Raw genomic sequence first — 26561 nt, forward strand, 5'->3', positions numbered from 1 at the left:
TCAGTGATAATCTTTTGGTTACTTCATAGAATCACAGAATTTACAGTGCACAAGTAGGCCATTCAGCCCATCAAGTTTGCACCAGCCCACTTAAGCCCACACCTCCACCCCATCCCTGCAACCCCATCCAACCCTTTTGGACACTAAGGGCGATTTAGCATGGCAAATCCACCTAACCTCCACATCTTTAGACTGTGGGAGGAAACCGGAGGACCCGGAGGAAGCCCACACAGACACAGGGAGGACGTACAGACTCCACACAGACAGAGACCCAATCCAGGAATCAAACCTGGAGCTGTGAAGCGACAGTGCTAACTACTATGCTACCATGCCACCCCACTTTGACTAGGTGTCCACTGCTATATGCAACATGAGAGAAAGTTCAAAACTCTCATTTTCCCCCAGGTTTTAGACAACTGTTTTTAATGAGAAAATACACATAGAATATTGTCAAACCAACCAGTGAAATTCTTAACCGCATCACCTAAATGGATGCGAAATTATTACTGATATATCTGCCAATAAATCCACTAATACCCACTCTTGGGAAATGCATACCTATCGTTATTATTGGAAGTTACAAGGACATAATTGCTAATGAAATCTTGTCAGTGAAACAAGTTAAAAATACTGCAGACTTAAGCATTTCGCCTCCAACAACACTACAGAGCTGTGCTGAGGGAGTAATGGTGATTGGAGATGCCATCTTTTGAGTAAGATAGATTTAAGACAAAGGCCACTTTTGCCTGGTTAGGTGGGCATTAAGTATCAGGAGAAGATGAGAGAGACATCAGAGTCTTGGACAACCATCCACCCTCAAACATCGTACCACAAATAAGTTATTAGGCCACTCATTTATTTGATGTTTGTAAGATCGTACTGTGTACAAATTGGCTATTGTATTTTCCTTCGTAACTACAATCATAAAATCATAAGAAGTAGGAGGAGTGGGCCATTCTGCCCATCGAGCCTGCTCTGCCATTCAATAGGCTCGTAGCTGATCTGACTGTGCCATCATCTTCACTTTCCCCATAACCCTTAACTCTCTTGTCAACCAAAAATCTAACTCTGCTTTGAATATATTTAATGACCCAACATTCACTGCTGTCTAAGGAAGAGTATTCCAAAGACTCTCAAATTTCTGAGAGAAGAAATTCCATCTCATCTCCATTTTAAATAGGAGGCCCCTTATTTTTAAATTGTGCACCCTACTGCTAGATTCCCCATGAGAGTGACTACACTTCAAAAGCAGTCCTTTGATTGCCATATGCTTAGGCACATCTTGAGCTCATGATGAGACACAGTATAAATGCAATTTCTTCCTTCCTTGAAAAAACAGAAAGACCACACAAGCCAAATACTTCTAGTTTCAGAATATTTCTTGTGATAATAGAACTTAAATTAGCTAAGTGCAATTGAATATGTATAACCTCCAACAGTTCCTCCCAGAGACGAGAAATGCTGTTGCTCAAAGGTACCAATAATTCAGCAAGATAACCTACCCAGGATTTACCGAAACGAAAGGGTTTTCTCATCAACAACTGCAAGAGGCAAGTTGTCTTTGTGAAAGTTGAGATTTCTTCACAAGCATAATTTCCGTGACAAGTATATCAGTATCACATCTGCCAAATGCAAAGTATCACAACACTTGATGTGTATATCAGCAAACTCGCTTCTGACAGGTATGCCATTATCACATCATCAGACAAGTATACAAGAATAGACCTCTGACAGGTATACTGGACTCCTGATAGTAAGCTGCTACTACATTTCCTGTGGAATACTCCAGAATCATATCATCTGACAGATTTCTTCTTAACATATCACATCATAGGCTTGAGTAATATTAGAGCTCCTGACAAATATACCAGTATTGCATTTCTTGACAAGTGAGCTATTATTTAATCTTCCAAAAAATATAGCAATATCAGATTTCCTGACATGTATACCAGTATCAGAGCTCCCAGCCAGTATCATATCCCAATGGAAATATGTTGTCTACAAAATATAGATGACTGCCAGATGTTAGGAAGACAAAGGTAGTTTTAGGGGATTTTTATTTGTATTGTTAACATTAGAAATAATGTATAGTTTTAAGTGGGTTTAATTTAATGTCTCTGTGCCTAGCAAGGTAAACCCAATAGTTAGATTCATGTTGGACAAAAGTGTCTGTATGTGTGGGGGTAGGTTTCAATTCGAACTGTGATTCTATTGTGCTTAGAGAGGGTTAAGGCATGAAGAGTAAATAGATGTAAGTCATTGCTGAGCAGAGATGAGGATGAATTTCTTCAGACAGAGGGTAGTGAATCTGTGGAACTCTTTGCCATAGAAAGCTCTGGAGGCCAAATCACTGAGTGTCTTTAAGACAGAGATAGGTAGGTTCTTGATTAATAAGTGGATCAGGGGTAATGTGGAGAAGGGGAGAGAATGGAGATGAGAAAAATATCAGCCGTGATTGAATGGCTGACTCGATGGGCTGAGTGGCCTAATTCTGCTCCTAATCTTTATTGTCACAAGTAGGCTTACATTAATACTGCAAGCATGTTACTGTGAAAAGGCCCTAGTCACCACATTCCAGCGCCTGTTCGGATACACAGAGGGAGAATTGAGAATGTACAATTCACCTAACAAGCAAGTCTTTAGGGACTTGTGGGAGGAAACCGGAGCACCCGGAGGAAACCCAAGCAGACACAGGGAGAACAGGCAGACTCCACACAGACAGTAACCCAAGCCGTGAATCGATCCTGGGACCCTGGCGCTGTGAAGCAACAGTGCTAATCACTGTGCTACCATGTTGCCTTATGGTCTAAGGAGGCCACTTTCCAGAGGGAAGGGTTTTCCTTTTTATCTCAGCTTTAACTGGAAGCCAAAGCAGTGGGAGACTGGACACTGGGGAATGAACAGCTCTCACCTCTGTCAGAAGAAGTTGGTCTGGGCAAGGGAGTTGAAAATATGCAAGCTTCCCAAGGAATAAGATACAATCCAGATAACCATGGAATAGGGAGAGAAAGAATGTTTAAGAGGACTGAAGTTAAGAGAACAGAGACCAAGGTATTGCTCAGAAGTATTCAACAAAGAGTAACAAAGTGTCCTGAGTTAAAGAGACAACTTCAGTAACTAGAGATTTAAAATGGGACAGCAGACTTCAGAGGTAGATAAAATGTTTGATCTCATTCTAATACAGCCTGGGAATCAAGAGTCAAAGCAATTGTGAACAGTTTGTGCCGCAGTCAATACAAATAAATCCTAAAGGGGGAGTTGAAAATCCTGGACTGGATTCACTGTTAAAAGTGGAGCAGAAGGCTGTTCATAAAGAGTCATTTGTGAAACCTGGACTGGATTTCAGAATGCAAACTGCTAAGGCAAAGCATTATTGTGAGAAAAGGTTTTAAAGCATATTTTCTGAGAGTGGAGTCTGGAAACTCTCATGTGACAACCATCTGGGGGAATTCTGAAGAGAAATCTATAGACACTAACTTGGCTTCAGAGCAGAGTGGGTGCATTTGACCACAGCCAATCTGTGTGCTTAAAGGGACTTTGTGCGAATGAGACCATTCTAGTTTAAGATGTGCTTTGTAATCTATGTTAATCCTAAAATTTGGTTGTAATTGTTAAACTAAAGGGGGAGTAAAGGAGTGTAGCATTATAACCCAATTTTTTTCATGTTTAATGAATGCTTTTTTCTTGTTGTTAAAACCAACTAGCAGTCTTGTGACTTTGTTCCTCTACATTTTATTTTCAAAAAGCAAAAGTTACAGTCTTTTATTACAGTTCCATTCTGGTATCTTCCCATCCAGTTGTAACATCAAATGGGATTGTAACACAGGGAATGTTGTTACATCTTTGTTGTGTAACAACAGAAGTCTATTCCAAACTATGATAAATGGAGGAAGTACAGCAAATTGTTGGTTTCACTGTGCAAGGCACCTACGAGAAACAATTGTTATTTTACTAATGGAAGTAGTTTGAGAAAACAGATAATAAATTATGTATTTTGTTCCTTGATATGTTAGGCAATCTGCACACATTTTAATGTTCTATTGTTATGAGAATGGGTGAATTGACATTTCGAACAACAAGCTTCCAGAACATATGGACACAACATTCAGGGGTGTGACTAATAGCCCAGTAAAGTTACATGAACACAACATGGGTCAGGGCTGTGAAAATGTTTTATCATCAACCTAGTATAAGTTAACCATGAATTCAAAACCCATTCACTATTCACATAAATCTTCTCTTTCAGTAACAATAATTGATTTTTGTGATGAAACAAAATATTTAAAAAGTGACTTTAATGAATTGTGGTAACACTTCAATTATAGTTCACAATACTAACTGCACAAAAGGAGCAAGCATTAATTTGCAATTAGTTCTGCAGACCTATTAAATAGCCCCAAAAGTCAAACTGGAGCAATTTTACCTATTTTATGAATTGCTTCTCATTGGTTGTAAATTATTCATAACTATATTTCATACAAAAGTTATTGGATTTTAGCGGTAAATGAAAATAAAAGCAACAACATACAACAATTATGTACCTCAGAATACTTTACTTAATGGAGAATTATTGACCTTTGATTAATTTCAATGTTTATTCTCCCAATAGTATGAGATGCCTAAAATATAACTATTGTTATTGCAGAGGTATTTTTTTATTATTATTTTGATTTATTAACATATTTATACAGGTTAATCCAATTACCCAAGAAGGCCAGTCTAACATTGTTTTGTGGTCTCAAGATAATTAAAAACAACAAATGCACATGAGGACATCTAAAAAGAGAATGCATAGCCAATATAAATTCTGTAACAGATTATAATGAACCTGTAATGAACCTACTAATTCTCTCCCGTATTCAAATTATGTCCACTAAAACTGTTACACACTTCAAAAAACTGTAATTGTTCCCTCACAATTGCAGTGATTATCATTCCTAACCATTTGCTTCAAATGTTCTACCCTTTGTCGGCCACTTACCAATATGTAACCATTCTCAGGCAGAAATGAAGATGATCTGGGCATTGGTTTCTCCTTCAACTGAATTGATGCTACTTATTGGGTCACCCAGAAATTGATAAAATGCATGCTTGCAAACTGAATTATGTCAGTTTTTTGCTGCACCCAAGATGGAGAGTTTTGCTAATGTGCAGTTCCTCAACTAATATCCCAACTATGAACTGTTGGCACTCACTCTGTTAAGGTAAGTGAGATTCATAACGTGCAGTCCAAATAATTAAACCTGCGACATTCCGGATTGGACTCTTCAAATATTTGAACTGCTCGCCTTCTCAAACTTGTGTTCATATTCACAGATACATACGTTAACGCACTCCTCAAATCAACATAACTTCATTACATGTAAACACATACAAACGTGTCATATTAGTTTGAGCAACTTAGTTCCTACTCTGCTTAGCTGACATGAAGCAAACATTTATGGTAACATCTGTAAGGACTTGTAAACACTTTATACAACCATGTATTGTATACACCTAAGGAACTGGGAGGTGTATTTTTCTCTTCAGCAAATGCCTTAAACAGGATCTTGTGCACAGTTCTGAATTTCAAGGTTAGAACCATTAAGTTCAACGAGACCCAAAAACAGACATGGGTATCATGAGGCATGATTGATTTGCCCCCTGCTTCTGATCAGGTAACACATAAACATGGGCAGCACGGTAGCATAGTTGTTAGCACAATGGCTTCACAGCGCCAGGGTTCCAGGTTCGATTCCCCGCTTGGATCACTGTCTGTGCGGAGTCTGCACGTTCTCCCCATGTCTGCGTGAGTTTCCTCCAGGTGCTCTGATTTCCTCCCGCAGTCCAACGATGTGCAGGGGTAGGTGGATTGGCCACGATAAATTGCCCTTAGTGTCCAAAATATGTAAGGTGGGGTTACAGGAATATGGTGGAAGTGTGGGGATAGGGTGGAGGTGTGGGCTTAGGTAGGGTGCTCTTTCCAAGGGCCGGTGCAGACTCAATGGGCTGAATGGCCTCCTTCTGCACTGTAAATTTTGTGATTCTGTGATTCCACTGCCTACTCATTTGACTTATTGCAGCATGCAGTCAGTGATAAGTGTGCTGTTGAGTGGGCATATGACTGAGCAGGGAACACAAGATCGTAAGGGATCTCAAAACAAATTGCAAGTAGCTCAAAAAAGAAATGCGAATTCTGGCTGGAATAAATTCTGAAAGTCATTGTAAAAGCATACCTGGGAAAGATACAAGAATCACGTGTCATGGCAGAGTGCAGGCACCAAGACTTTCCAATGCTAACTGAAGGCCTCGGTCAATGGAATGCAGAGGAGACATGTCATCCAGGCTAGAGGAGCTGGGAGGCTCTCCAGACGGCAAAGAGAGCAGATTCTTGTCAATATCAAGAGTCTAGCCCTGAGAACCTGGTTGCAATAACTACTGCAAGATGTTTGAGGACCTCATACACGTGATCAAGGTCAGTGACTGCATCTTCAAATGTCATTATCCTACCAAATGCATCCTGAACCTTACACATTGCTCAGTGCATCATACCCTGTCACTTAATGACAAGTATCTTAAACATATGACCATAAGACATAAGATATAGGAGCAGAAATAAGCCATTCGGCCAGTCGGATCTGCTCCGCAATTCAATTATGGCTGATATGTTTCTCATCCCCATTCTCCTGTCCTCTTTCCATAACTCTGATCCCTTTGTTAATCAAGAACATATCTATCCCTGTCTTAAAGACACTTCGTGATTTGGCCTCCACACCCTGCTGCGGCAAAAAGTTGCACAGATTCACCACCCTCTGGCTGAAGAAATTCTTCCTCATCTCAGTTTTAAAGGATCGTCCCTTCAGTCTGAGGCTGTGCCCTCGGGTTCTAGTTTTTCCTACTAGTGGAAACATCTTTTCCAAGTCCACTCTATCCAGGCTTTGCAGTATCCTGTAAGTTTCAATAATATCCCTCTCATCCTTCTAAACTCCAACGAGTACAGACCCAGAGTTCTCAACCGCTCCTCATATGAAAGCTCTTCACTCCAGGGATCATTCTTGTGAACCTCCTCTGGACCCTTTCCAAGGCCAGCACATCCTTCCTTAGACATGGGGCCCAAAACTGCTACAATACTCCAAATGGAGTCTGACTAGAGTCTTATATAGCCTCAGAAGTACATCCCTGCTCTTGTATTCAAGCCCTCTTGCCATGAATGCTAACATTGCATTTGCCTTCCTAACTGCTGACTGAACCTGCACGTTAACCTTAAGAGATTCTTGAACTAGAACTTCTAAGTCTCTTTGTGCTTCTGATTTTCTAACCTTTTCCCATTTAGAAAATAGTCATGCCTCCATTCTTCCTACCAAAGTGCATAACTTCACTTTTCCACATTGAATTCCATCTGCCACTTCTTTGCCCACTTTCCTAGCCTATCCAAGTCCTTCTGTACTCGCCCCCCCCCCCGCCGCTTCTTCAATACTACATGCCCCTCTGCATATCTTTGTATCATCTGCAAACTTAGCAACCGTGCCCTCAGTTCCTTCTTCCAGATTAATGTATATTGTGAAAAGATGTAGTCCCAACACCGACCCCTGAGGCACACCACTGTCACTGGCTGCCGTAGTGAAAAGGACCCCTTTATTCCCACTCTCTGCCTTCTGCCAGTCAGCCAATCCTCTGTCCATGCCAGTATCTTACCCTTAACATCATGGGCTCTTAACACATTTAACAGTCTCCTATACGGCACCTTGTCAAAGGTCTTCTGGAAATCTAAATAGATCACATTGACTGCTTCTCCTTTGTCTAACTTCCTTGTTACCTCTTCAAAGAATTCTAACAGAACTGTCAGACATGGCATCCCCTTGATGAAGCTGTGCTGACTCTGGCCTATTTTATCATGCACTTTCATGTACTGCGCAATCTCATCTTTAACAATGGACTCTAATATCTTCTTAATGACCGAAGTCAGGCTAACCGCCCTATAATTTCCCATCTTCTGCCAACTTCCCCTCTTAAATAGTGCATTTGCATTAGCCATTTTCCAGTCCTCTGGGACCCTCCCTGCCTCCAGTGATTCCTGAAAGATCACCGCCAATGCCTCCAGAATCTCCTCAGCTATCTCTTTTAAAACCCTGGGGTGCAGTCCATCTGATCCAAGTGATTTATCCACCTTCAGACCTTTCAGTTTCCCCAGAACCTTCTCCTTAGTGATGGCCACTGCACTCACCTCTGCCCCCTGATTCTCCTGAAGCTCTGGCATCCCACTGGTGTCTTCCACTATGATGACTGATGCAAAGTAACTATTCAGTTTCTCTACCATTTCTTTGTTTCCTATTACTACTTCCCCAATCTCATTGTCCAGTGGCCCAATATCTATTCTTGCCTCTCTCTTACCTTTTATATATTGAAAAAAACACTTGCAATCTTTTTTTATATCTCTAGCTAGCTTACACTCATATTTCATCTTCACTCCCCTTATTGCTTTTTTAGTTGTCCTCCGCTCACTTTTAGAGGCTTCCCAATCCTCTGGCTTCCCACTAATCATTGTCACCTGTATGCTTTTTGTTTTACTTTTATGCTGTCCTTGGCTTTCCTCATTAGCCATCGATGCTTCGTCCTCCCCTTAACATGTTTCCTCCACCTTGGAATGAATTTCTATTGTGCCTCCCGAATAACCCCCAAAGCCTCCTTCCATTGCTGTTCCACTATCTTCCCCGTTAGGCTACCCTTCCAATCAACTTTGGCCAACTCCTCCCTCGTATAATTGTAATACCATTACATCTAATTCCAGCTTCTCCCTCTCAAACTGCAGGGTAAATACTATCATATTGTGGTCACCTCAGGCGCCCTACACCTTAAGTTCCCTAATCAAGTCTGCCTCATTACACATCACCAAATCCAAAATTGCCTGTTCCCTAGTGGGCTCTGTCACAAGCTGCTCCAAAGGACCATCCGCAAATTCCTTTTCTTGGGATCCACTACCAACCTGACTTATACCTAATATTTACAGCTTTACCTCCCACACTAAGCGCTCCTCTAAGCTTCACACCCACATCTCACAGCTTGCCCACATTATCATTTATTCATCCATGACAGCCCCTCATTCAAACAGATTACACCACATTTACTGCAAAAGCTGTCCTGTCTCTTGCAGAATAAGGAGATACTGAACAGGAGGCAGTAGCACCTAAGTGGTGAGGGACAGAGACACATGTATGTTCTTATCGCCATAGAAGGGTTGGTGCTTGCCATCACTAGAGCGGCCATGATGGAGGTTGTGGCAGACCTGACACCATCCAAGGTGGCTGTATGTTATACATAATCATTCCTGTCACTTCCCACGTCGCTCTCATACCACATTCTCTTCTGATTTACAAGTTGCAGCTACAACCTCCCATTACCACAATCCTGGCCTTGTGCCTTTCTCCCTTCAGACACCTGGCCAGGCAGTGTTGAAAGAAAAAGGGGGTGGAAGGGAAATCAGACAGTGATGATGAAGAAACATCACCACTCACTTTCATAGTCACAGCCAGCAGATACTGACACTGCACATGTTTTAGACTATGGCCCAGAGCAGTGTTTTTCAAACTTTTTTTCTGGGGTCTCATTTTTACCAACCGGCCAACCTTTGGGACCCATACCAGCCGACCTTCACTCACACGCAGGCCAACCTTGCGACCCACGCCAACCAACCTTCGCGACCCACCATTTTCTCTTACCTTTAATGTGAGAGGTGAGCCTGCTTGATCCTCACAATCTCACTCCAATCAGGTTCAAAGAAGGAGAGGTAAGACATAGTTAGCATTCAAGTTTCATCAGGAAACAAATCCGTCAGAGAAGACAATTCTTCGAGGAGGAAAACGTGCATCTCGTTCCTCAGCTTGTAAACTCTGAGTAGCTCCCCATTGACTGATCATCACAGTAACTCTTCAAGCAGGTGAAGTCCACTGTCATTGGGATTGCCTGGTCACTGTTTCGATTCAATGCTTTAATGTGGTCTAAAAGGTCAGCAAAAAACTTATAGCCAACCTTCAGTACTCAGAGGGCGACGATGTGATGATTCCCCATGGCTTTCATTATATCCCTTGCCAAATGTTCAGTTCTGTCCATGATTAAACCATGAGAAATATATACTCTCTCCAGATCATTTAAGTAATGTTTAGGGATGCAAAACAAATCGGGGTCATAGCCTTGTTCATCATCGGTGATCACCGCGCAGTCAGCCGCCGCCATGCCGCAATCGCATTTTGACCCTGGGTTCAGGTCCCAACACTCCCGGGCCACATGTGACTGATGAGCGGGCATGCATGCACAGTGCGCCGACATTTTTCTAGCTGGTTGCAGCCGTCATTTTCAAAGCAGCTCGCAGCCGGCATTGTTAAAAGCTGGCTGCTGCGGCCGTTGCGCGTGAATTCCCATGATCGGGAACACCACAGTGAACGGCCTCACGACCCTCCCGATAGCCGTCCATGACCCACCTGCGGGCCATGACCACCAATTTGAAAATGCCTGGCCTAGTGGCAGGATCTGCATATACTGGGCAAGAATGGGCTGCTGTCAGAGCAGACGCAAGAGTAGAAGGGTGAGGGTGCTGCTGCAGGCCCTCCAAGGAAGACTTGGATGGGGTAGTGTAAAGAAGAGGTTGAAGAGTCTGTACAATGAAATGCATTGGCAGGCTTGCACTCAATGTCAAGGAGCATGGAGGAGTTCAGCTCCAACTTGTCACAGGACTTGGAGTCCACCCACTCTAACATGGAAATGGTGGTCAATTCCATGAGAACACTTTTTTTTTGTTCCCGAATTGCCCTTGAGGAGGCAGTGTTAAAAGTCAACCACATTGCTGTGGGTCTTGAGTCACATGTAGGCCAGACCAGGGAAGGACAGCAGATTTCCTTCCCTAAAGGACGTTAGTGAACCAAATGGACTTTTTACAACAAACGACAATGGTTTCATGGTCACCATTAGACTTTTAATTCCAGATTATTATTGAATTCAAATTTCACCATCAGCAGTTGTGGGATTTGAACTTGGAGCTTGAGAGCATTACTCTGGGTCGCTGGTTTACTAGTCCAGTGACAATACTACTACACCACCGCCACCACCTCCCACTTGCAGACCCCTCCATAAAGCAGTGCTTGATGGCCTGTGCCTCAGCTTCCACTGAGGGAGTAACCTCCCTTTGTGAGCAAAATCTACCCAACAGCTGGGTGCTTCAGTGGAAGCTCAGGCTGAAGTCATGCAAGTTCAACTTACTGCCACACAAAGTTAGAGTGTTACCATTATTGCTGCAGACACCAGTTTTCAAAGAGACTCGCAGGATATTACAGCTGCCCAGCAATCTGTCATCCAATGTATTAGTCCCATTGCTGAGGTGCCACCCCATTCAAATGGCATTTTAGACTGTGACCCTGCTGTTCTCTTTAAGAATGACAGCACTCATCCTTCCATCACTGTCATTTTTGTGAGTACCTTTGCTGTCGCCTTTCAGCCAGTCAGTCCAGACTACAGCACCTATGCCGAAGTGGTGCAATCTGAAGCCAGACTATCTGAGATCAATGATATAACCCATCACATTTCTACCCTTCTTCAGTTCTGTAGAAGGCTCATGTTGACTCGAAATTTTAACTCTGTTCCTGTCTCCACATATGCTGCCAGACCTGCTGAGTTTATCTGATTTTCGGATGTAATATCTGAGGTCACATATGCTCAAGATCATCCTGTCAGGTCATCTGCAATCTCCCTTTGTGAAAGTTGGCAGACGTCCAGCAGCCATGCGGCAGCCACTGGGTGATGCGGAATTGGAGCTCCAGGACAGGCAAAGGTACATGGAAGACAGGTGTATGGGGTGCACAAGGAAGATTAGTTGACTGTTGTATATTATCAGGCAGTGTTTGATTTATACATCGGTTTGAAGTTTATGTTGTGGTGCCTTTTATTTCAGCAGGAGGCCACTATGAGCCAGCAACAAAGGGAAGGTAAGATGAGGCACTGTTGATGTATGGGAAATTGAGCCTGTGTTCACGAGTACAACAGTCGAATGGGTCGATCGCAGATAGCTCAGCCAGAAGGGGCTATCTAGGCTGCGTCCTCCTTCCTTTCCTCTTCTTCAGCTGGTTTCCATACAGCTGGTGGCAAGGGCTGCTTCATCTGAATCATAGAATCCCTACAGTGCAGAAGGAGACCATTTGGCCCATCAAATCCGCACCAGCCCTCCGAAAAAGCATCCTACCTAAGCTCACACCCCACCCTATCCCTTTTTGTGTCTAAGAGATCATTTGGAATGGCCAATCCACCTAAACATCTTAGGACTGTGGGAGGAAACCAGAGCACTTGGAGGAAACCCACACAGACCACGGGGCGAACGTACAAATTCTACACAGACAGGAACCCAAGGTCGGAATCAAACCTGGGTCCCTGGAGCTTTGAGGCAGCAGTGCTAACCACTGCACTCTTTATGATGGCAAGGTTGTACAGCATGCAGCAAACCATGCCAAATCTTGAGATGTGCTCTGCCGCGTACTGCAGGCTTCCTCCAGAATGATCCAGATATTCAAAGTATTTCTTAAATCCCCCAGTGGTATGTTTGGCCACATTTTGTTTGACAGCATGGCTTTTGTTATATGCATACTGCTCACATGTGCATGGCTTGTTCACCCTTAGTCAAGGATCATGTCATCAGTGATATCTCCTTCCTCTTCACCGCCCTCTAGTTTGGTGTCGTCGCTTAAATACAACTGGTACAACAGACTGCTGCAGAGTGAAGGCATCACGAATGCTTCCAGGGTACTGGACATTGGCCTGCAGAATTTGCTGCATTTGGTGGCACATCAGTTGGACAACAAGGGAGTGAAATTCCTTCCACATTAGGGAAACATAGCAGTACCTATTGTACTGGAGAAACAAGTGCTAAGCATCTTTTCAGCTGTTAACTTTAAGGTAAAGCTTCAAGTTCCACCCATTTAAGCATAAGCAACTACACAATGTTGTTTTGAAAGCAGATGCTGTCAAAAGCTTTAGACTAAGCCATTTTTGCAATACGTTGAAATATTTGCTAAATCCAATTATGCGTCACTTGATGTGATATATTTTTCCAGTGCATGTGTCAAAAGTGACATGCAGCATAAACAAGACTCAATATTCAGCAATGCATCAGTTTTCTCACACTCATGTAGTTTGATGAAACTTGGCAAACCTGCCCAATTTCAAGCTCATTTCCAATAAACTAAACTGGAATAGCAAAGTGGCCTGGCAATATAGAAGTCTAGACATTTATTTCACGAATGTGCTCATGGGTTTAAGTCCTGCTGGAAGCTGATGCTACACTCTGCCAGCTGTGCTTACATTGTATGTTTTATGGTAAAAACTCTTCAACTACTCAATACTGAAAATTCAGCATATTTGGCAGTGGTGTCACTTGTGTTTAAATCCAGGGTCACTGACCCCTGAATAATGACCAGAGTTATGCAGCCTCTTCAACGACGTAATTGCTTTTCTTGAAATTGCAGATGACAATCAGACTTCAAATGAGGGTGGCACACTAGGATTAGCATACGTGAGAGAAAGAGGTCCTTGTTTCCCTCTTCTTAACCCAATTTGAGATTTCATAAAGCATTCCACCCAAAATGCATATTGACATATAATTTTTATCCCCCCTCAAGGCATCAGCAAGATAGATCATTAGGGCGGGAAAGGGGAGTGACGCTGATCGTAAGGATGACAAAAGTTAGGACAAAGCTCAATCTCACAGTTAATAAGACTAAGAGACATGTTATTCAATATTAAACATCACGCCCATCCCCATCAATGCCTGCACCTCCAGTACACAAAATTCTGTTCACATACACAAGTATTACATATGACCATACCTATTCTATTGAAGATTTTACAACAATTGCAAAAATGCTAAAAATGGCACCAGCCACCTTACCGTTGTTCAACTGTGTGCCTTGCCAGCCAATCATAGAACAGTTCTGGCAGTGGTCATGGCAAGATTCAAATTCCAGAACTTCCCACAGCTCGATGATGGTCTGTCATAGCAAGTAACCTGCAATGGAAGAAAAAATTGCAGAAAATAGGGAGAAAAATATATCAGAATAATCGCGATTGTTAATTCAATAGTTCAGTTCACTGGCCAGGAACAATATTGTGCAAAACTGAATCAGTAATAATTTCACCAATGAAAATGCATAGATTTTATTGAGTTAATTATTTAATTTATAAATATATCAGTTATCACAGTAACACATATAATTGCAGTGAACTGGTAGGTGGCAAAATAAAACTCAAATGTCATCAGTTTACATTGAAAATCATATGCTGCTGGCACTATTCTCTCTCAATGAAAGCTTGTAGGTTCAAGCTCAGTCTCAGACTTCAGCACATAATTGAGTTGATGCTTCAATGCAGTACTGAGTGAGAGCAGTATGGTATTGTTGGAGGTGCTGCCTTCTGCCCATATAGCTGGCTGTACAAGTACTTGAACTCTGTGAAGAAGGGCAAGGAAATCTTCTGGTTTCATGGCAGGCATTCATCCTTCAATCAAAAATAGATTAACTGATCAGCCATCTCATTTGCAGTTTGTGGGATCTTACTGTGCACAAGTCGATTACCACAGTAATCCGCAAAACAACAGGGAGTACACTTCAGAAGTAATTAGCTGGGTGTGAAGTGTGTTTGGATGTTTTGAGGATGTAATGAGGTACAAATGTAAAAGCAAGTTCTTTCTTTACATATAAAAATGTTTTGTTTCGAAGGCCACCATCTATTTTAACTGCAGTTCAGGTATTCCAAAAACATACATATTCATATTTTACAACAATTCAAAGCTGAAGTTTTGCAAAACGGATAATACTTGGGTGGCCAAGATAATCAACCGGAGCCTAAATTTGCATCAATTTTTTTCAGCATAGTGCTTGCACTTCTAGTTGCACTTATTGCCAAATTAACATTTTTATGTCACTACAGATAGAATTGAGTAAAACCACCAACAGGTATTTCATGGCGGAAAGGGCCATAGAATCAGGTGGGAGTGGATGAAGGCGAATCACAATGGCACAACTGGATGGCCAAATTAAACAGCTGGCAGGAAGGCAGCAAAACTGCATCAATGGAGCACGAGGCCTATTTATTTAGATAGGTACGAAGGCTGTGAACATTTATTTGCAAGATGCTGAATGGGGTATACACACACCTTTTGGATTCAGCAAGTGATAACCAAGGATCATGGGTCATCCGATGCCCGACAGGCGAAAGCAGGATGTGTTAAGGGGGGAATGGAAGGCTAGTCATTTTGTTTCTGTCATCCACAGGATGGTAGAAGGAGATTGCAATGTTGCTGTGTGAGGGGCACAGATCAGATGGTGGGAATGATGAAACAGTCTGAGGGCCACAGATCAGATGGTAGGGGCTGATGGAACAGTCTGAAGGACACATAAGAACAAAGAACAAAAAAACAATACAGCACAGAAACAGGCCCTTCGGCCCTCCAAGCTTGTACCGGTCATGATGCCAAAACCCTCAGTACTTCCTTGTGCCGTATCCCTCTATACCCATCCTATTCATGTGTTTGTCAAGATGCCTTTTGAATGCCGTTAATGCATCTTCTTCCACAACCTCCCCTGGCAACGCATTCCAGGCACTCACCACCCTTTGTGTAAAATCCTGCCTCGCGCATCTACTCTATACTTTGCCCCATGGAACTTAAACCTATGCACCCTAGTGACTAACCAATCCACTCTGGGAAAGAGGGACTGCCCATCCACTCTATCCATGCCCCTCATAATCTTGTAGACCTCTATCAGGTCACCCGTCAACCTCCGTCTTTCTAATGAAAAAAGTCTGAGTCTATTCAACCTCTCCACATAACTAACACCCTCCAGACCAGGCAACATTCTGGTAAAACTCTTCTGTACCCTCTCCAAAGCCTTCACATGCTTCTGGTAGTGTGGCGACCAGAATTGCAATATTCCAAGTGCCGCCTTATCAAGGTTCTATATAAATGTAGCATGACTTGCCAGTTTTTATACTCGATGTCCCGTCCATTGAAGGCAAGCATTCCGTATGCTTTCTTGACTACCTTATCCACTGTGTTGCCACCTTCAAAGATCGGTGGACATGCACGCCCAAATCTCTCTGACTTTGTATATTCCTAAGAGTTTTGCCATTTAGGGTATATTTCCCCTCTATGTTAGGCCTACTAAAATGCATTACGTCATATTTGTCCAGATTAAACCCCATTTGCCATTTATCTGCCCAAGTCTCCAACCTATCCATGTCCTGCTGCATCTTCTGACAATCCACAGCACTACCTGCCACTCCACCAACCTTGGTGTCATCCGTGAACTTACTAACCAGACCAGCTACATTTTCTTCCAAATTGTTTACGTACACTACAAACAGAGGCCCAAACACAGATCAGAGGGGGAGGAGCTGATGGAACATTCTGAGGGGCACAGATCAGAGGGGGAAGGGCTGATGGAACAGTCTGAGGGGCACAGATCAGAGGGGGAGGGTCTGATGGAACAGTCTGAGGGACACAGATCAGAGGGGGAGGGGCTGATGGAACAATCTGAGGGACACAGGTCAGAGGGGGAGGGGCTGATGGAACAGTCTGAGGGACACAGATTAGAGGGGGAGGGCTGATGTAACAGTCTGAAGGCCACAGATCAGAGGGGGAGGGGCTGATGGGGAACAGTCTGAGGGACACAGATCAGAGGGGGAGGGGCTGATGGAACAGTCTGAGGGATACAGATCAGAGGGGGAGGGGCTGATGGAACAGTCTGAGGGACACAGATCAGGGGGGAGGGGCTGATGGAACAGTCTGAGGGACATGGATCAGAGGGGGAGGGGCTGATGGAACAGTCTGAGGGACACGGAACAGAGGGGGAGGGGCTGATGGAACAGTCTGAGGGATATGGATCAGAGGGGGAGGGGCTGATGGGACAGTCTGAGGGACACAGATCAGAGGAGGAGGGGCTGATGGAACAGTCTGAGGGACACAGATCAGGGGGGAGGGGCTGATGGAACAGTCTGAGGGACACAGATCAGAGGGGGAGGGGCTGATGGAACAGTCTGAGGGACACAGATCAGGGGGGAGGGGCTGATGGAACAGTCTGAGGGACACGGATCAGAGGGGGAGGGGCTGATGGAACAGTCTGAGGGACACAGATCAGAGGGGGAGGGCCTGATGGAACAGTCTGAGGGATATGGATCAGAGGGGGAGGGTCTGATGGAACAGTCTGAGGGACATGGATCAGAGGGGGAGGGGCTGATGGAACAGTCTGAGGGACACGGATCAGAGGGGGAGGGGCTGATGGAACAGTCTGAGGGACACAGATCAGAGGGGGAGGGGCTGATGGGACAGTCTGAGGGACACAGATCAGAGGGGGAGGGGCTGTGTAATGAACTCCAATTGGCTTTATTGGTTGGCCAATTGGAGTATGAGCTCCCTCAATGATAGCTCATTGAGGGGGCCCATATAATCACTTGTGTAGGCTTTGTGAGCAGTCTTAAGTTGACTGGACTGCTAGCAGCACTGTTTGTAGCTGCTCCTGTAATATCGTTATTGTAAATAAATATTGGTGTGGTGACGGAACTCCTGCCTCCTGTGGATTACTACAGTGGCGACGAGGTAAACTACAAATTTTGCGGAGACCAGCTGCCGCACTCGGAGGGTAAGCCTTGCCATTTTAAAAATGCCGTTTTTTGGGAGGTTAGATGCATTCGACCCGGCTATTGAGGACTGGTCCCAGTATGTGGAGAGAATGTGTTACTACTTCCGGGCAAATGAAATACTGACGGACGAAAGGAGACGGCTTATCCTGCTGACGGCGTGCGGACCCTCTGCTTTCGCCATTATACACAGTCTGGCTTATCCCGATGCGCCGGGCACGAAAACTTTCCAAGAAGTTACGGAATTGGTGAAAGAGCACTACGACCCAAAACCACCCCTCATTTTGCGTAGGTACAGATTCTACACAGCAAAGCGGGAAGACAGGGAGTCAGTCATGAATTTCTTGACCCACCTGAGAAGGCTGGCGGAAAAATGTGAGTTTGGCCCGACGCTAATTGAAATGCTTCGGGACCGGTTAGTGTGTGGTATAAACGACCTCACAATACAGAAACGCCTGTTGGCGGAAACGGAGCTAGACTGCAGGCAGGTGTTACAGCTCGCACTGTCCCTAGAAAAGGCAGCAAGTGGGGCGCAGGAACTACAGGGCACGCCAATGGAGGTAGATACCTGTGAGAGGGACTACCACAACGGGTCCTGCTACCAGATAGCCGCTCTCAGGAATAACCTGAGGAATAGAGGGAAAAAGGAAAACCCCAGAACTGCCCCCAAGTCTGCCAGGACTAACTGGAGACAGAGGGAAGTACCAGCTGAGGCTCCCCCAACAGAGAAGGACCGTTTCTGGCACCAGATAGAGTGGGGTAACAACAACAGAAACCCTAGAAGGAGGTGGCAAAAGAGGAATAGCAGGTGGGGACGCAGGGAAGTACACAACCTAGACGCCCCATCCTCCTCCGAAGGGGAACAATTATATAATATTACAACGAAGAAAGCAGAACCCATTAGGATTACCCCACCGGTGAACGAGAGGCCGACAATAATGGAAATAGACACGGGTGCGGTCGTATCAGTAATGGGAGTGGCAGCATTTAGAAAAATCAAAGATTGACTCCAGCTACTAACCCTAACAAAAACATTGACGAAACTTAAAACCTACACGGGGGAACCCCTGGAAGTTCTAGGCACGACTCATGTACCTGTGGAATATGAGAAACAATTGCTCAGATTACCATTGACGATAGTAGAGGGCTCCAGACCGAGCTTAATTGGACGGAACTGGCTGAAAGACCTAAAATTAGATTGGATGAAAATTTTCCAGAGTGGAAGGGGGCAGTTGAGTGGAGTACTCCAAAAATACCCGGAGATCTTCCAGGAAGGTTTGGGAGAAATCATACGTGCCAAAGCAACTTTGCACGTGGACCCAGAAGCCCTTCCGAAATTTTGTAAGGCCAGGCCGGTACCTTTTGCATTAAGGAAGTAAGTAGATGACGAAATAGAAAGGTTACGGCGCGACGGCATTATCAGACCAGTACAGTTTTCACAATGGGCAGCGCCGGTGGTACCAATTTTGAAGCCAGATGGCTCGATACGTCTCTGTGGAGATTTCAAACAGACAGTAAACAAATACGCACTGCTGGACAAATACCCAATCCCAAAAATAGACGACCTATATGCCAAATTGGCAGGTGGGCTTTTGTTCACGAAACTAGACATGAGCCACGCCTACCTGCAGTTAAAACTGGACAAGAGCTCCCAGAAGTTCGCTACGATCAACACCCTGAAGGGCCTTTTTCGTTATACTAGGCTACCTTTTGGAGTGTCATCAGCGTTGCTATATTCCAGCGTACGATGGAAAATATTCTGCAGGGACTACCGCAGGTGGCGATTTATTTGGACGATGTCTTAATCACGGGTAGGACAAACAGGGAACACTTAAAGAACCTGGAGGAAGTGTTCACACGTTTCGCAAAGGCAGGTGTACGGCTAAAAAGGGAAAAATGTGTTTTTCTGGCCCCACAAGTGTCGTACCTGGGATATAAAGTAGACGAGTCAGGCTTACATCCATTAGAAGACAGAGTAAGGGCAATAAAAGAAGCCCCAGCTCTCACCGCGGTCCAGGAGTTACGATCATTTCTAGGGTTGGTAACCTATTATGGAAAATTTATTGAAAATAGGGCATCCATCCTAGAACCCCTCCACCAGCTACTAAAAAAGGGGCAAGAATGGAAATGGTCCACCCGTCAAAACCGAGCATTTAGGGACATTAAGCTGTAATCCGAAAATGTCCTAGAGCATTATGACCCAAGGAAGGAGTTGGTGGTCACTTGTGATGCATCCCCCTACGGGGTAGGAGCCGTCTTAGCCCATAGAGGAAGGAATGGGGAAGAACGGCCAATAGCCTATGCTTCGAGGACCTTGGCGATGGCTGAGAGGAAGTACGCCCAAATCGAGAAGGAAGGACTGGCGGTGATATTCGCAGTAAACAATTTCACCAGTATCTGTACGGGCGGAACTTCACCATAGTGACAGACCATAAGCCGTTATTAGGGTTATTAAAAGAAGACAGGTCAATACCCCCAATTGCATCAGGTAGAAACCAACACTGGGCGTTGCTACTGGCGGCATATAGATACGTTCTGGAGCACAGACCGGGAACGCGAGTAGCACATGCAGATGCTTTGAGCAGACTTCCCCTCCCGGACACTCCGCCGCAAATACCAAAAGTAGAGGAGACAGTAATGACTCTAAATTTTTTGGACACCCTACCAGTAGACGCACAACATATTCGGTTGTGGACGCAAAAAGACCCAGTTTTAGCCAAGATGAAGCATTTACTGCTAACAGGGGAACTGGAAAGACCAGTGGAGCCCCAGATGCACCCATACTGGAGCAGAAGGGACCAAATGACCGTAGAAGACGGTATCCTATTATGGGGAGCCCGGGTAATCGTCCCAGCTCAGGGCCGTCAGGCAATCTTAACTGAGTTACATCACGGACACCCAGGGGTGTCTAAAATGAAGATGCTAGCTCGAAGCCACGTTTGGTGGCCAGGTTTGGACACAGACATAGCAGCCTTGGTACGTCAGTGCCAGGAGTGCCAACAGGGGCAAAGAGTGCCACCAGCGGTGCCATTGCACCCATGGGAATGGCCAGGCAGACCGTCGACCCGCCTGCATATTGACCACGCCGGCCCTTTCATGGGCTCAATGTTCTTGGTGATAGTGGACGCCCACTCCAAATGGTTGGATGTCCACCGGGTAATCTCGGCAAGCACAGCATCGACAATTGAAAAGCTCAGGGCCTCGTTTGCAACACATGGACCTCCGGAGGTATTGGTGTCGGACAACGGAACGGCATTCACAAGTTGGGAATTTGGAAAATTCCTCAAGGAAAACGGAGTCCGTCACATCAAAATGGCACCTTACCATCCAGCGACCAACGGCCTGGCAGAGAGAGCGGTCCAGACACTTAAAGCGGGACTCAAGAAGCAGCTGGCAGCGTCAATAGACACAAAGCTCTCCCGCTGGCTGTTTGATTACAGGACCACACCGCATTCCACAATGGGCATACCGCCAGCTGAACTCTTAATGGGAAGGCGGCTGCGAACGAGGCTGAGTCTCCTTTTCCCAAATTTAACGGAGAAAGTGGAGAAACAACAGGAGGCCCAATGCAGGGGGCATGATAACAGTCGGCAGCAGAGACATTTCCAGGTGGGGGCACCGATTTGGGTCAAGAATTATGGGAATGGACCAACGTGGGATAGCCTAGACGGAAAGGATACGCACACCCCAGCCCCGAGCAATTTCTCCAGACCCCGTCATCCAGTCATCAGAGTCGGAGATGGACACACTCAACGAGGCCGCCGCGACACCTCTCCCTGAGGAGGAGGAAGAACAACTTCCAAGGAGGTCGTCAAGGAAAAGACGGGCACCTATAACGTACACCCCGCCCACTTCGGAGAACGACCCGGCGGACGACACAGAGGTGACAGACTTAGACATGAGGAGCAGGAAGAAGCTCAGAGGAATGCCAGCTGGCAGGAATTCCTCGGATCTTGGGGGGGGAGGGGTGTAATGAACTCCAATTGGCTTTATTGGTTGGCCAATTGGAGTATGAGCTCCCTCAATGATAGCTCATTGAGGGGGCCCATATAATCACCTGTGTAGGCTTTGTGAGCAGTCTTAAGTTGACTGGACTGCTGGCAGCACAGTTTGTAGCTGCTCCTGTAATATCGTTATTGTAAATAAATATTGGTGTGGTGACGGAACTCCTGCCTCCTGTGGATTACTACAGGCTGATGGAACAGTCTGAGGGACACAGATCAGAGGGGGAGGGGCTGATGGAACAGTCTGAGGGACATGGATCAGAGGGGGAGGGGCTGATGGAACAGTCTGAGGGACACAGATCAGAGGGGGAGGGGCTGATGGAACAGTCTGAGGGACACAGATCAGAGGGGGAGGGGCTGATGGAACAGTCTGAGGGACACAGATCAGAGGGGGAAGGGCTGATGGAACAGTCTGAGGGACACAGATCAGAGGGGGAAAGGCTGATGGAACAGTGAGGGACACGGATCAGAGGGGGAGGGTCTGATGGAACAGTCTGAGGGACACGGATCAGAGGGGGAGGGGCTGATGGGACAGTCTGAGGGACATGGATCAGAGGGGGAGGGGCTGATGGAACAGTCTGAGGGACACGGATCAGAGGGGGAGGGTCTGATGGAACAGTCTGAGGGACACGGATCAGAGGGGGAGGGGCTGATGGAACAGTCTGAGGGACATGGATCAGAGGGGGAGGGGCTGATGGAACAGTCTGAGGGACACGGATCAGAGGGGGAGGGGCTGATGGAACAGTCTGAGGGACACAGATCAGAGGGGGAAGGGCTGATGGAACAGTCTGAGGGACATGGATCAGAGGGGGAGGGGCTGATGGAACAGTCTGAGGGACACGGATCAGAGGGGGAGGGGCTGATGGGACAGTCTGAGGGACATGGATCAGAGGGGGAGAGGCTGATGGAACAGTCTGAGGGACACGGATCAGAGGGGGAGAGGCTGATGGAACAGTCTGAGGGCCACAGATCAGAGGGGGAAAGGCTGATGGAACAGTCTGAGGAGCACAGAATGGAACCTCAACTTCAGGTGTAGTAGCCAGAAACATTTTTTGTTAATTTAACCTCAGCACAGCACAAAATCTTTGACATTGATGCCTGCGTAATACGAAATATATGTTGTTACAAAATGATCCAAGAGCTGCACAACTTTGCATTATTGAATATAATCACCCATCATTCCTTTTATTAAGCACAAACTTACAGCACCCTGACATGGAGCGAGATTAATTTTAATGCAGTGTGTAGCTCAGCCTTATTCGATTTTTAAGGGAGACCTCAGCGTTAGATGCATGAGGGGAGCAGCGCTAAGAGGGAAGCTTCTGTAAGTACCTGAGCCACCATTATCATTGAGAAGCTATTTTCCTTCATCGTTAAGAGCATTTAATCTCAATTCCACCCCCTTTACTGGACACTATCCTCGGCTGAAATAGAGAGCTCACAACTGCAATATTCTATTTGACTCTGATGTGTGCTTCCCACCTCTTATCCCTACCAACACAAAACCGCTATCATTCAGACCATTGCCTTCTCCAGCCCTGTCTGCAAGATCCTAAATCCATGCTTTGTTACCCTGAAACTCAACCACTCCAATGTTCTCTGGGTTGGCCTTCTATTTTCCACCTTCGAAACTGGATTTTATCCAAAGCTCTGCTGCATAAATGCTGAGGCACACCAAGTTCCGGTTGTCACTTACCCCTGTGTTCGCAGACCTATGTTAGCTTCTGAGTTACAAATGTTCTGATTTTAAAATGCTCATAGAATCATAGAATTTACAGTGCAGAAGGAGGCCATTTGGCCCATCGAGTCTGCACCGGCTCTTTGAAAGAGCACCCTACCCAGTCATATTCAAATCCCTCCGAGACTGTGTCCTTCTCTATAACCTTTCCTCTGATCTCCAGCCTACCAATATCTCTGTAATTCTCCAAGTCTGATCCCTTATGTTTCAGTCACTGCATTCACTCTACCACAGTTGTCGTTCCATTGGCTGTGTGAGTCCTAAGCTCTAAAATTCCCTCCCTAAACCTCTCTGGTGCATCATACGGACATATGAATCAGGAGCAGGAGTAGGCCACTCAGCCCCTCAAGCCTGCTCCACCATTTAATAAGGTCATGGTTGATCTGATTGTAACCTCGACCCTAGCATTCCTGCCTACCCCGATAACTTTTCACCCCCTTGTTAATCAAGAATCTATCTAATTTTGCCTCTAAAATGTTCAAAGACTCTGCTTTTGCGGAAGAGAGTTCTCGGGTCTCAAAATCCTCGGAGAGAAAACATTTCTCCTCATCTCTATCTTAAGTTAGCGACCCATTATTTTTAAGCAGTGACCCTTAATTCTAGATTCTCCAAAAAGAAGAAACATTCTCTTTACATCCATCCTGCTAAGACTCCTCAGGATCTTAAAGGTCCTCAGGATCAAGTTGCCTCTTACACTTCTAAACTTTAGTGGATACAAATTTCACCTCTCCAACCTTTTCTCCACCCATTCCTGGTATTAGTCTAGTAAACCTTTCCTGAGATGCTTCTGATCCATTTACATCTGTTGTTAAATAAGGAAATTAATACTGTACATGATATTCCAGATGGTCTCACGAATAATCTCTCTCTCTTCCTTTAAGACCTTCTTTAAAACCAACCTTTTTAGGTGGGCTTTTAGCCACCCATCTCAATACCTCCATCTTTGGCTTGGTATTAGTTCCTGTCTGACTACACTCCTCTGAAGTACCCTCGGACCATTTCCTATGTTAATGATGTTATACAAATGCAACTTATTGTTGAACTTGTCCATGCTTATTCATGCTAGAGATGAAAATTCCCCACAGAATAGTTTAACATATTCTGAATAGCATGGGAATAACTATGAGATTCCAACTGATCTTGTCTTGGCTTTGCACTTTATTTGTGTCACCACCTTCTGCTGGAAAGCATCAGTCAGCAGTAACAAAGTCAATTTGTCATTGCTAACCTCTGAGAACACCTGGTGGCTTTATCAAATGCAGCAAAAGCCACAATGACTTGTATATGTTCTTGATCAAGTTATCTGATAAAAGTATGGCTTCACCAGTGCAAGTCAGTATGGGTAAAAAATCTTGTAGGAAGAGGCTCATTCTGCAATGGAGACATTATTTTCCTTTATTTCAATATTTGAAAGAATTAAAGTTCAGGTTTTACTCCATTTCTACTGTACCAAATAGATCTCACACAGAAGTCACAGCTGCTTCTTTATCCAGTCTATTTGGTCTTACAAAGGATTAGTAATGAATCCAAAACCTACCCGACACAGTGGCCTACGTATAAGCACCCTGCTCCTGTTCAAAGCGGGTAGGAAACATTTTACCTGTCCACATCAAATGGACATCAAGTAGAAGACAGCAGACTGGCTGAGGAAAAAATTCTCACAAATAATGGAAGGTTGAGTTCAAGAAGAAGGGTAATAAAGGACAGAATTAAATATGTTGTACTTGAATGAATAGATTGAGTAATAAAAGGGATAGTAATCAAATGAAATTATTTGAGAAGCTGAATAACCATGGATCAAGGAAGAGGTTTGGTCCCTAAAGAAAATTAAAATTAGGACTCACTTTATCTCTTTTTTACTGTCACCCAGTATTTTATCTCCTGGTCCCCTTCCAACCCTCCATGCTCTGCTGTTTCAGGTGAAAGAGTTGGCAGTTAAGATTGAGAACTTTTGCATGTTTTCTCCTAACATTGGCCACTATCAGATTCCTTAAAAGGCTAGCTCGTAGAGTTGGAAAATTCGGTGCAGTAATGTTTCCTCCCTCCCAACTTCCAAAATCTACCCAAGTACCTATAAAGTACATTCCATATAAGAAAAAGGTTCAATTGACAATCAGGTCTGGACTTCCAGCTAAATGTTTCAATGATAATATATCAGTATCAGTGTTAATATTAAAGCCAAGGGCAATCATTATGCACAAAGCAATTGCAGATTTTAAATGTAGACGGAACAATAAAAGGTTAAACTTACATACAGAAAGTGAATGCATAACGTATCCACTGTTTAGCACACTGGGCTAAATCGCTGGCTTTTAAAGCAGACCAAGCAGGCCAGCAGCACGGTTCAATTCCCGTACCAACCTCCCCGGACAGGCGCCGGAATGTGGCAACTAGGGGCTTTTCACAGTAACTTCATTGAAGTCTACTCGTGACAATAAGCGATTTTCATTTCATTTCATTCTGTACAGGAAGTTGTTGAATGTTGCATTTATTGCTGAACTGGGGGTGATCTCATCCATCACAATTGGTAAAGCCCTGTGTTTTATAGATCTCTATCTTTAATCGAATAAATATAACATTTGCCAACTTCCCAGAGTCTCTTTTTTAACTAGTGTTTGGGTTTTAATTTCATGTATCTTCTTAAAAATGTAAAATTACTTTTAGCAATGGTATTTTACTCTGTTACAATCATATTTTTATGAGCTCTTTCTTTGTGACTTTTGTCAGAGCAACTTCTATTTGAAGTTTCAAATACCCCCAGGTCGGAATGTCCAAATTTATTTTGTTTAATAATGTATATCATTATTGTCAGAGGAGCAGGACCTCATACTTGACCAGCACTCTACCTGACCCAAGCCATGGACAGTTTGGTGCTGTGGCCCAGTGTCCACTTGGAAATGGATGGCGGTTTCTCAAACCCATTTTACATAGGTATCTGACAAGACAGGAAAGACTTTTATGTAATCACCTAAAGTTGGGTTCCAAACCAAGTCCAAAAATGGCACGGTGGCACAGTTGTTAGCACTGCTGCCTCACAGCTCCAGGAACCCGGGTTTAATTCCAGCCTCAGGTAACTGTCTGTGTGGGGTTTGCACTTTCTCCCCTTGGCTGTGTGGGTTTCTTCCGGGTGCTCCGGTTTCCTCCCACAGTCCAAAGATAAGCAGGTTAGGTGG

General features: G+C 44.7%; 1 protein-coding gene across 11 annotated transcripts in view; it reads right to left on the reverse strand.

The window, feature by feature from the left end:
* Positions 1-26561, reverse strand: part of znf536 (zinc finger protein 536) — a 666926-nt gene that overhangs the window by 632486 nt on the left and 7879 nt on the right. For all 11 annotated transcript variants that reach the window (XM_038806596.1, XM_038806605.1, XM_038806604.1 and 8 more), the window contains exon 2: positions 13904-14020. In XM_038806596.1, the coding sequence (XP_038662524.1) occupies positions 13904-13937 (34 nt within the window). In that variant the 5' untranslated portion in view covers positions 13938-14020. The remainder of the gene's footprint in view (positions 1-13903; positions 14021-26561) is intronic.

Source organism: Scyliorhinus canicula, chromosome 9 (genome assembly GCF_902713615.1).
Source record: "Scyliorhinus canicula chromosome 9, sScyCan1.1, whole genome shotgun sequence".
Classification (NCBI taxonomy): domain Eukaryota; kingdom Metazoa; phylum Chordata; class Chondrichthyes; order Carcharhiniformes; family Scyliorhinidae; genus Scyliorhinus; species Scyliorhinus canicula.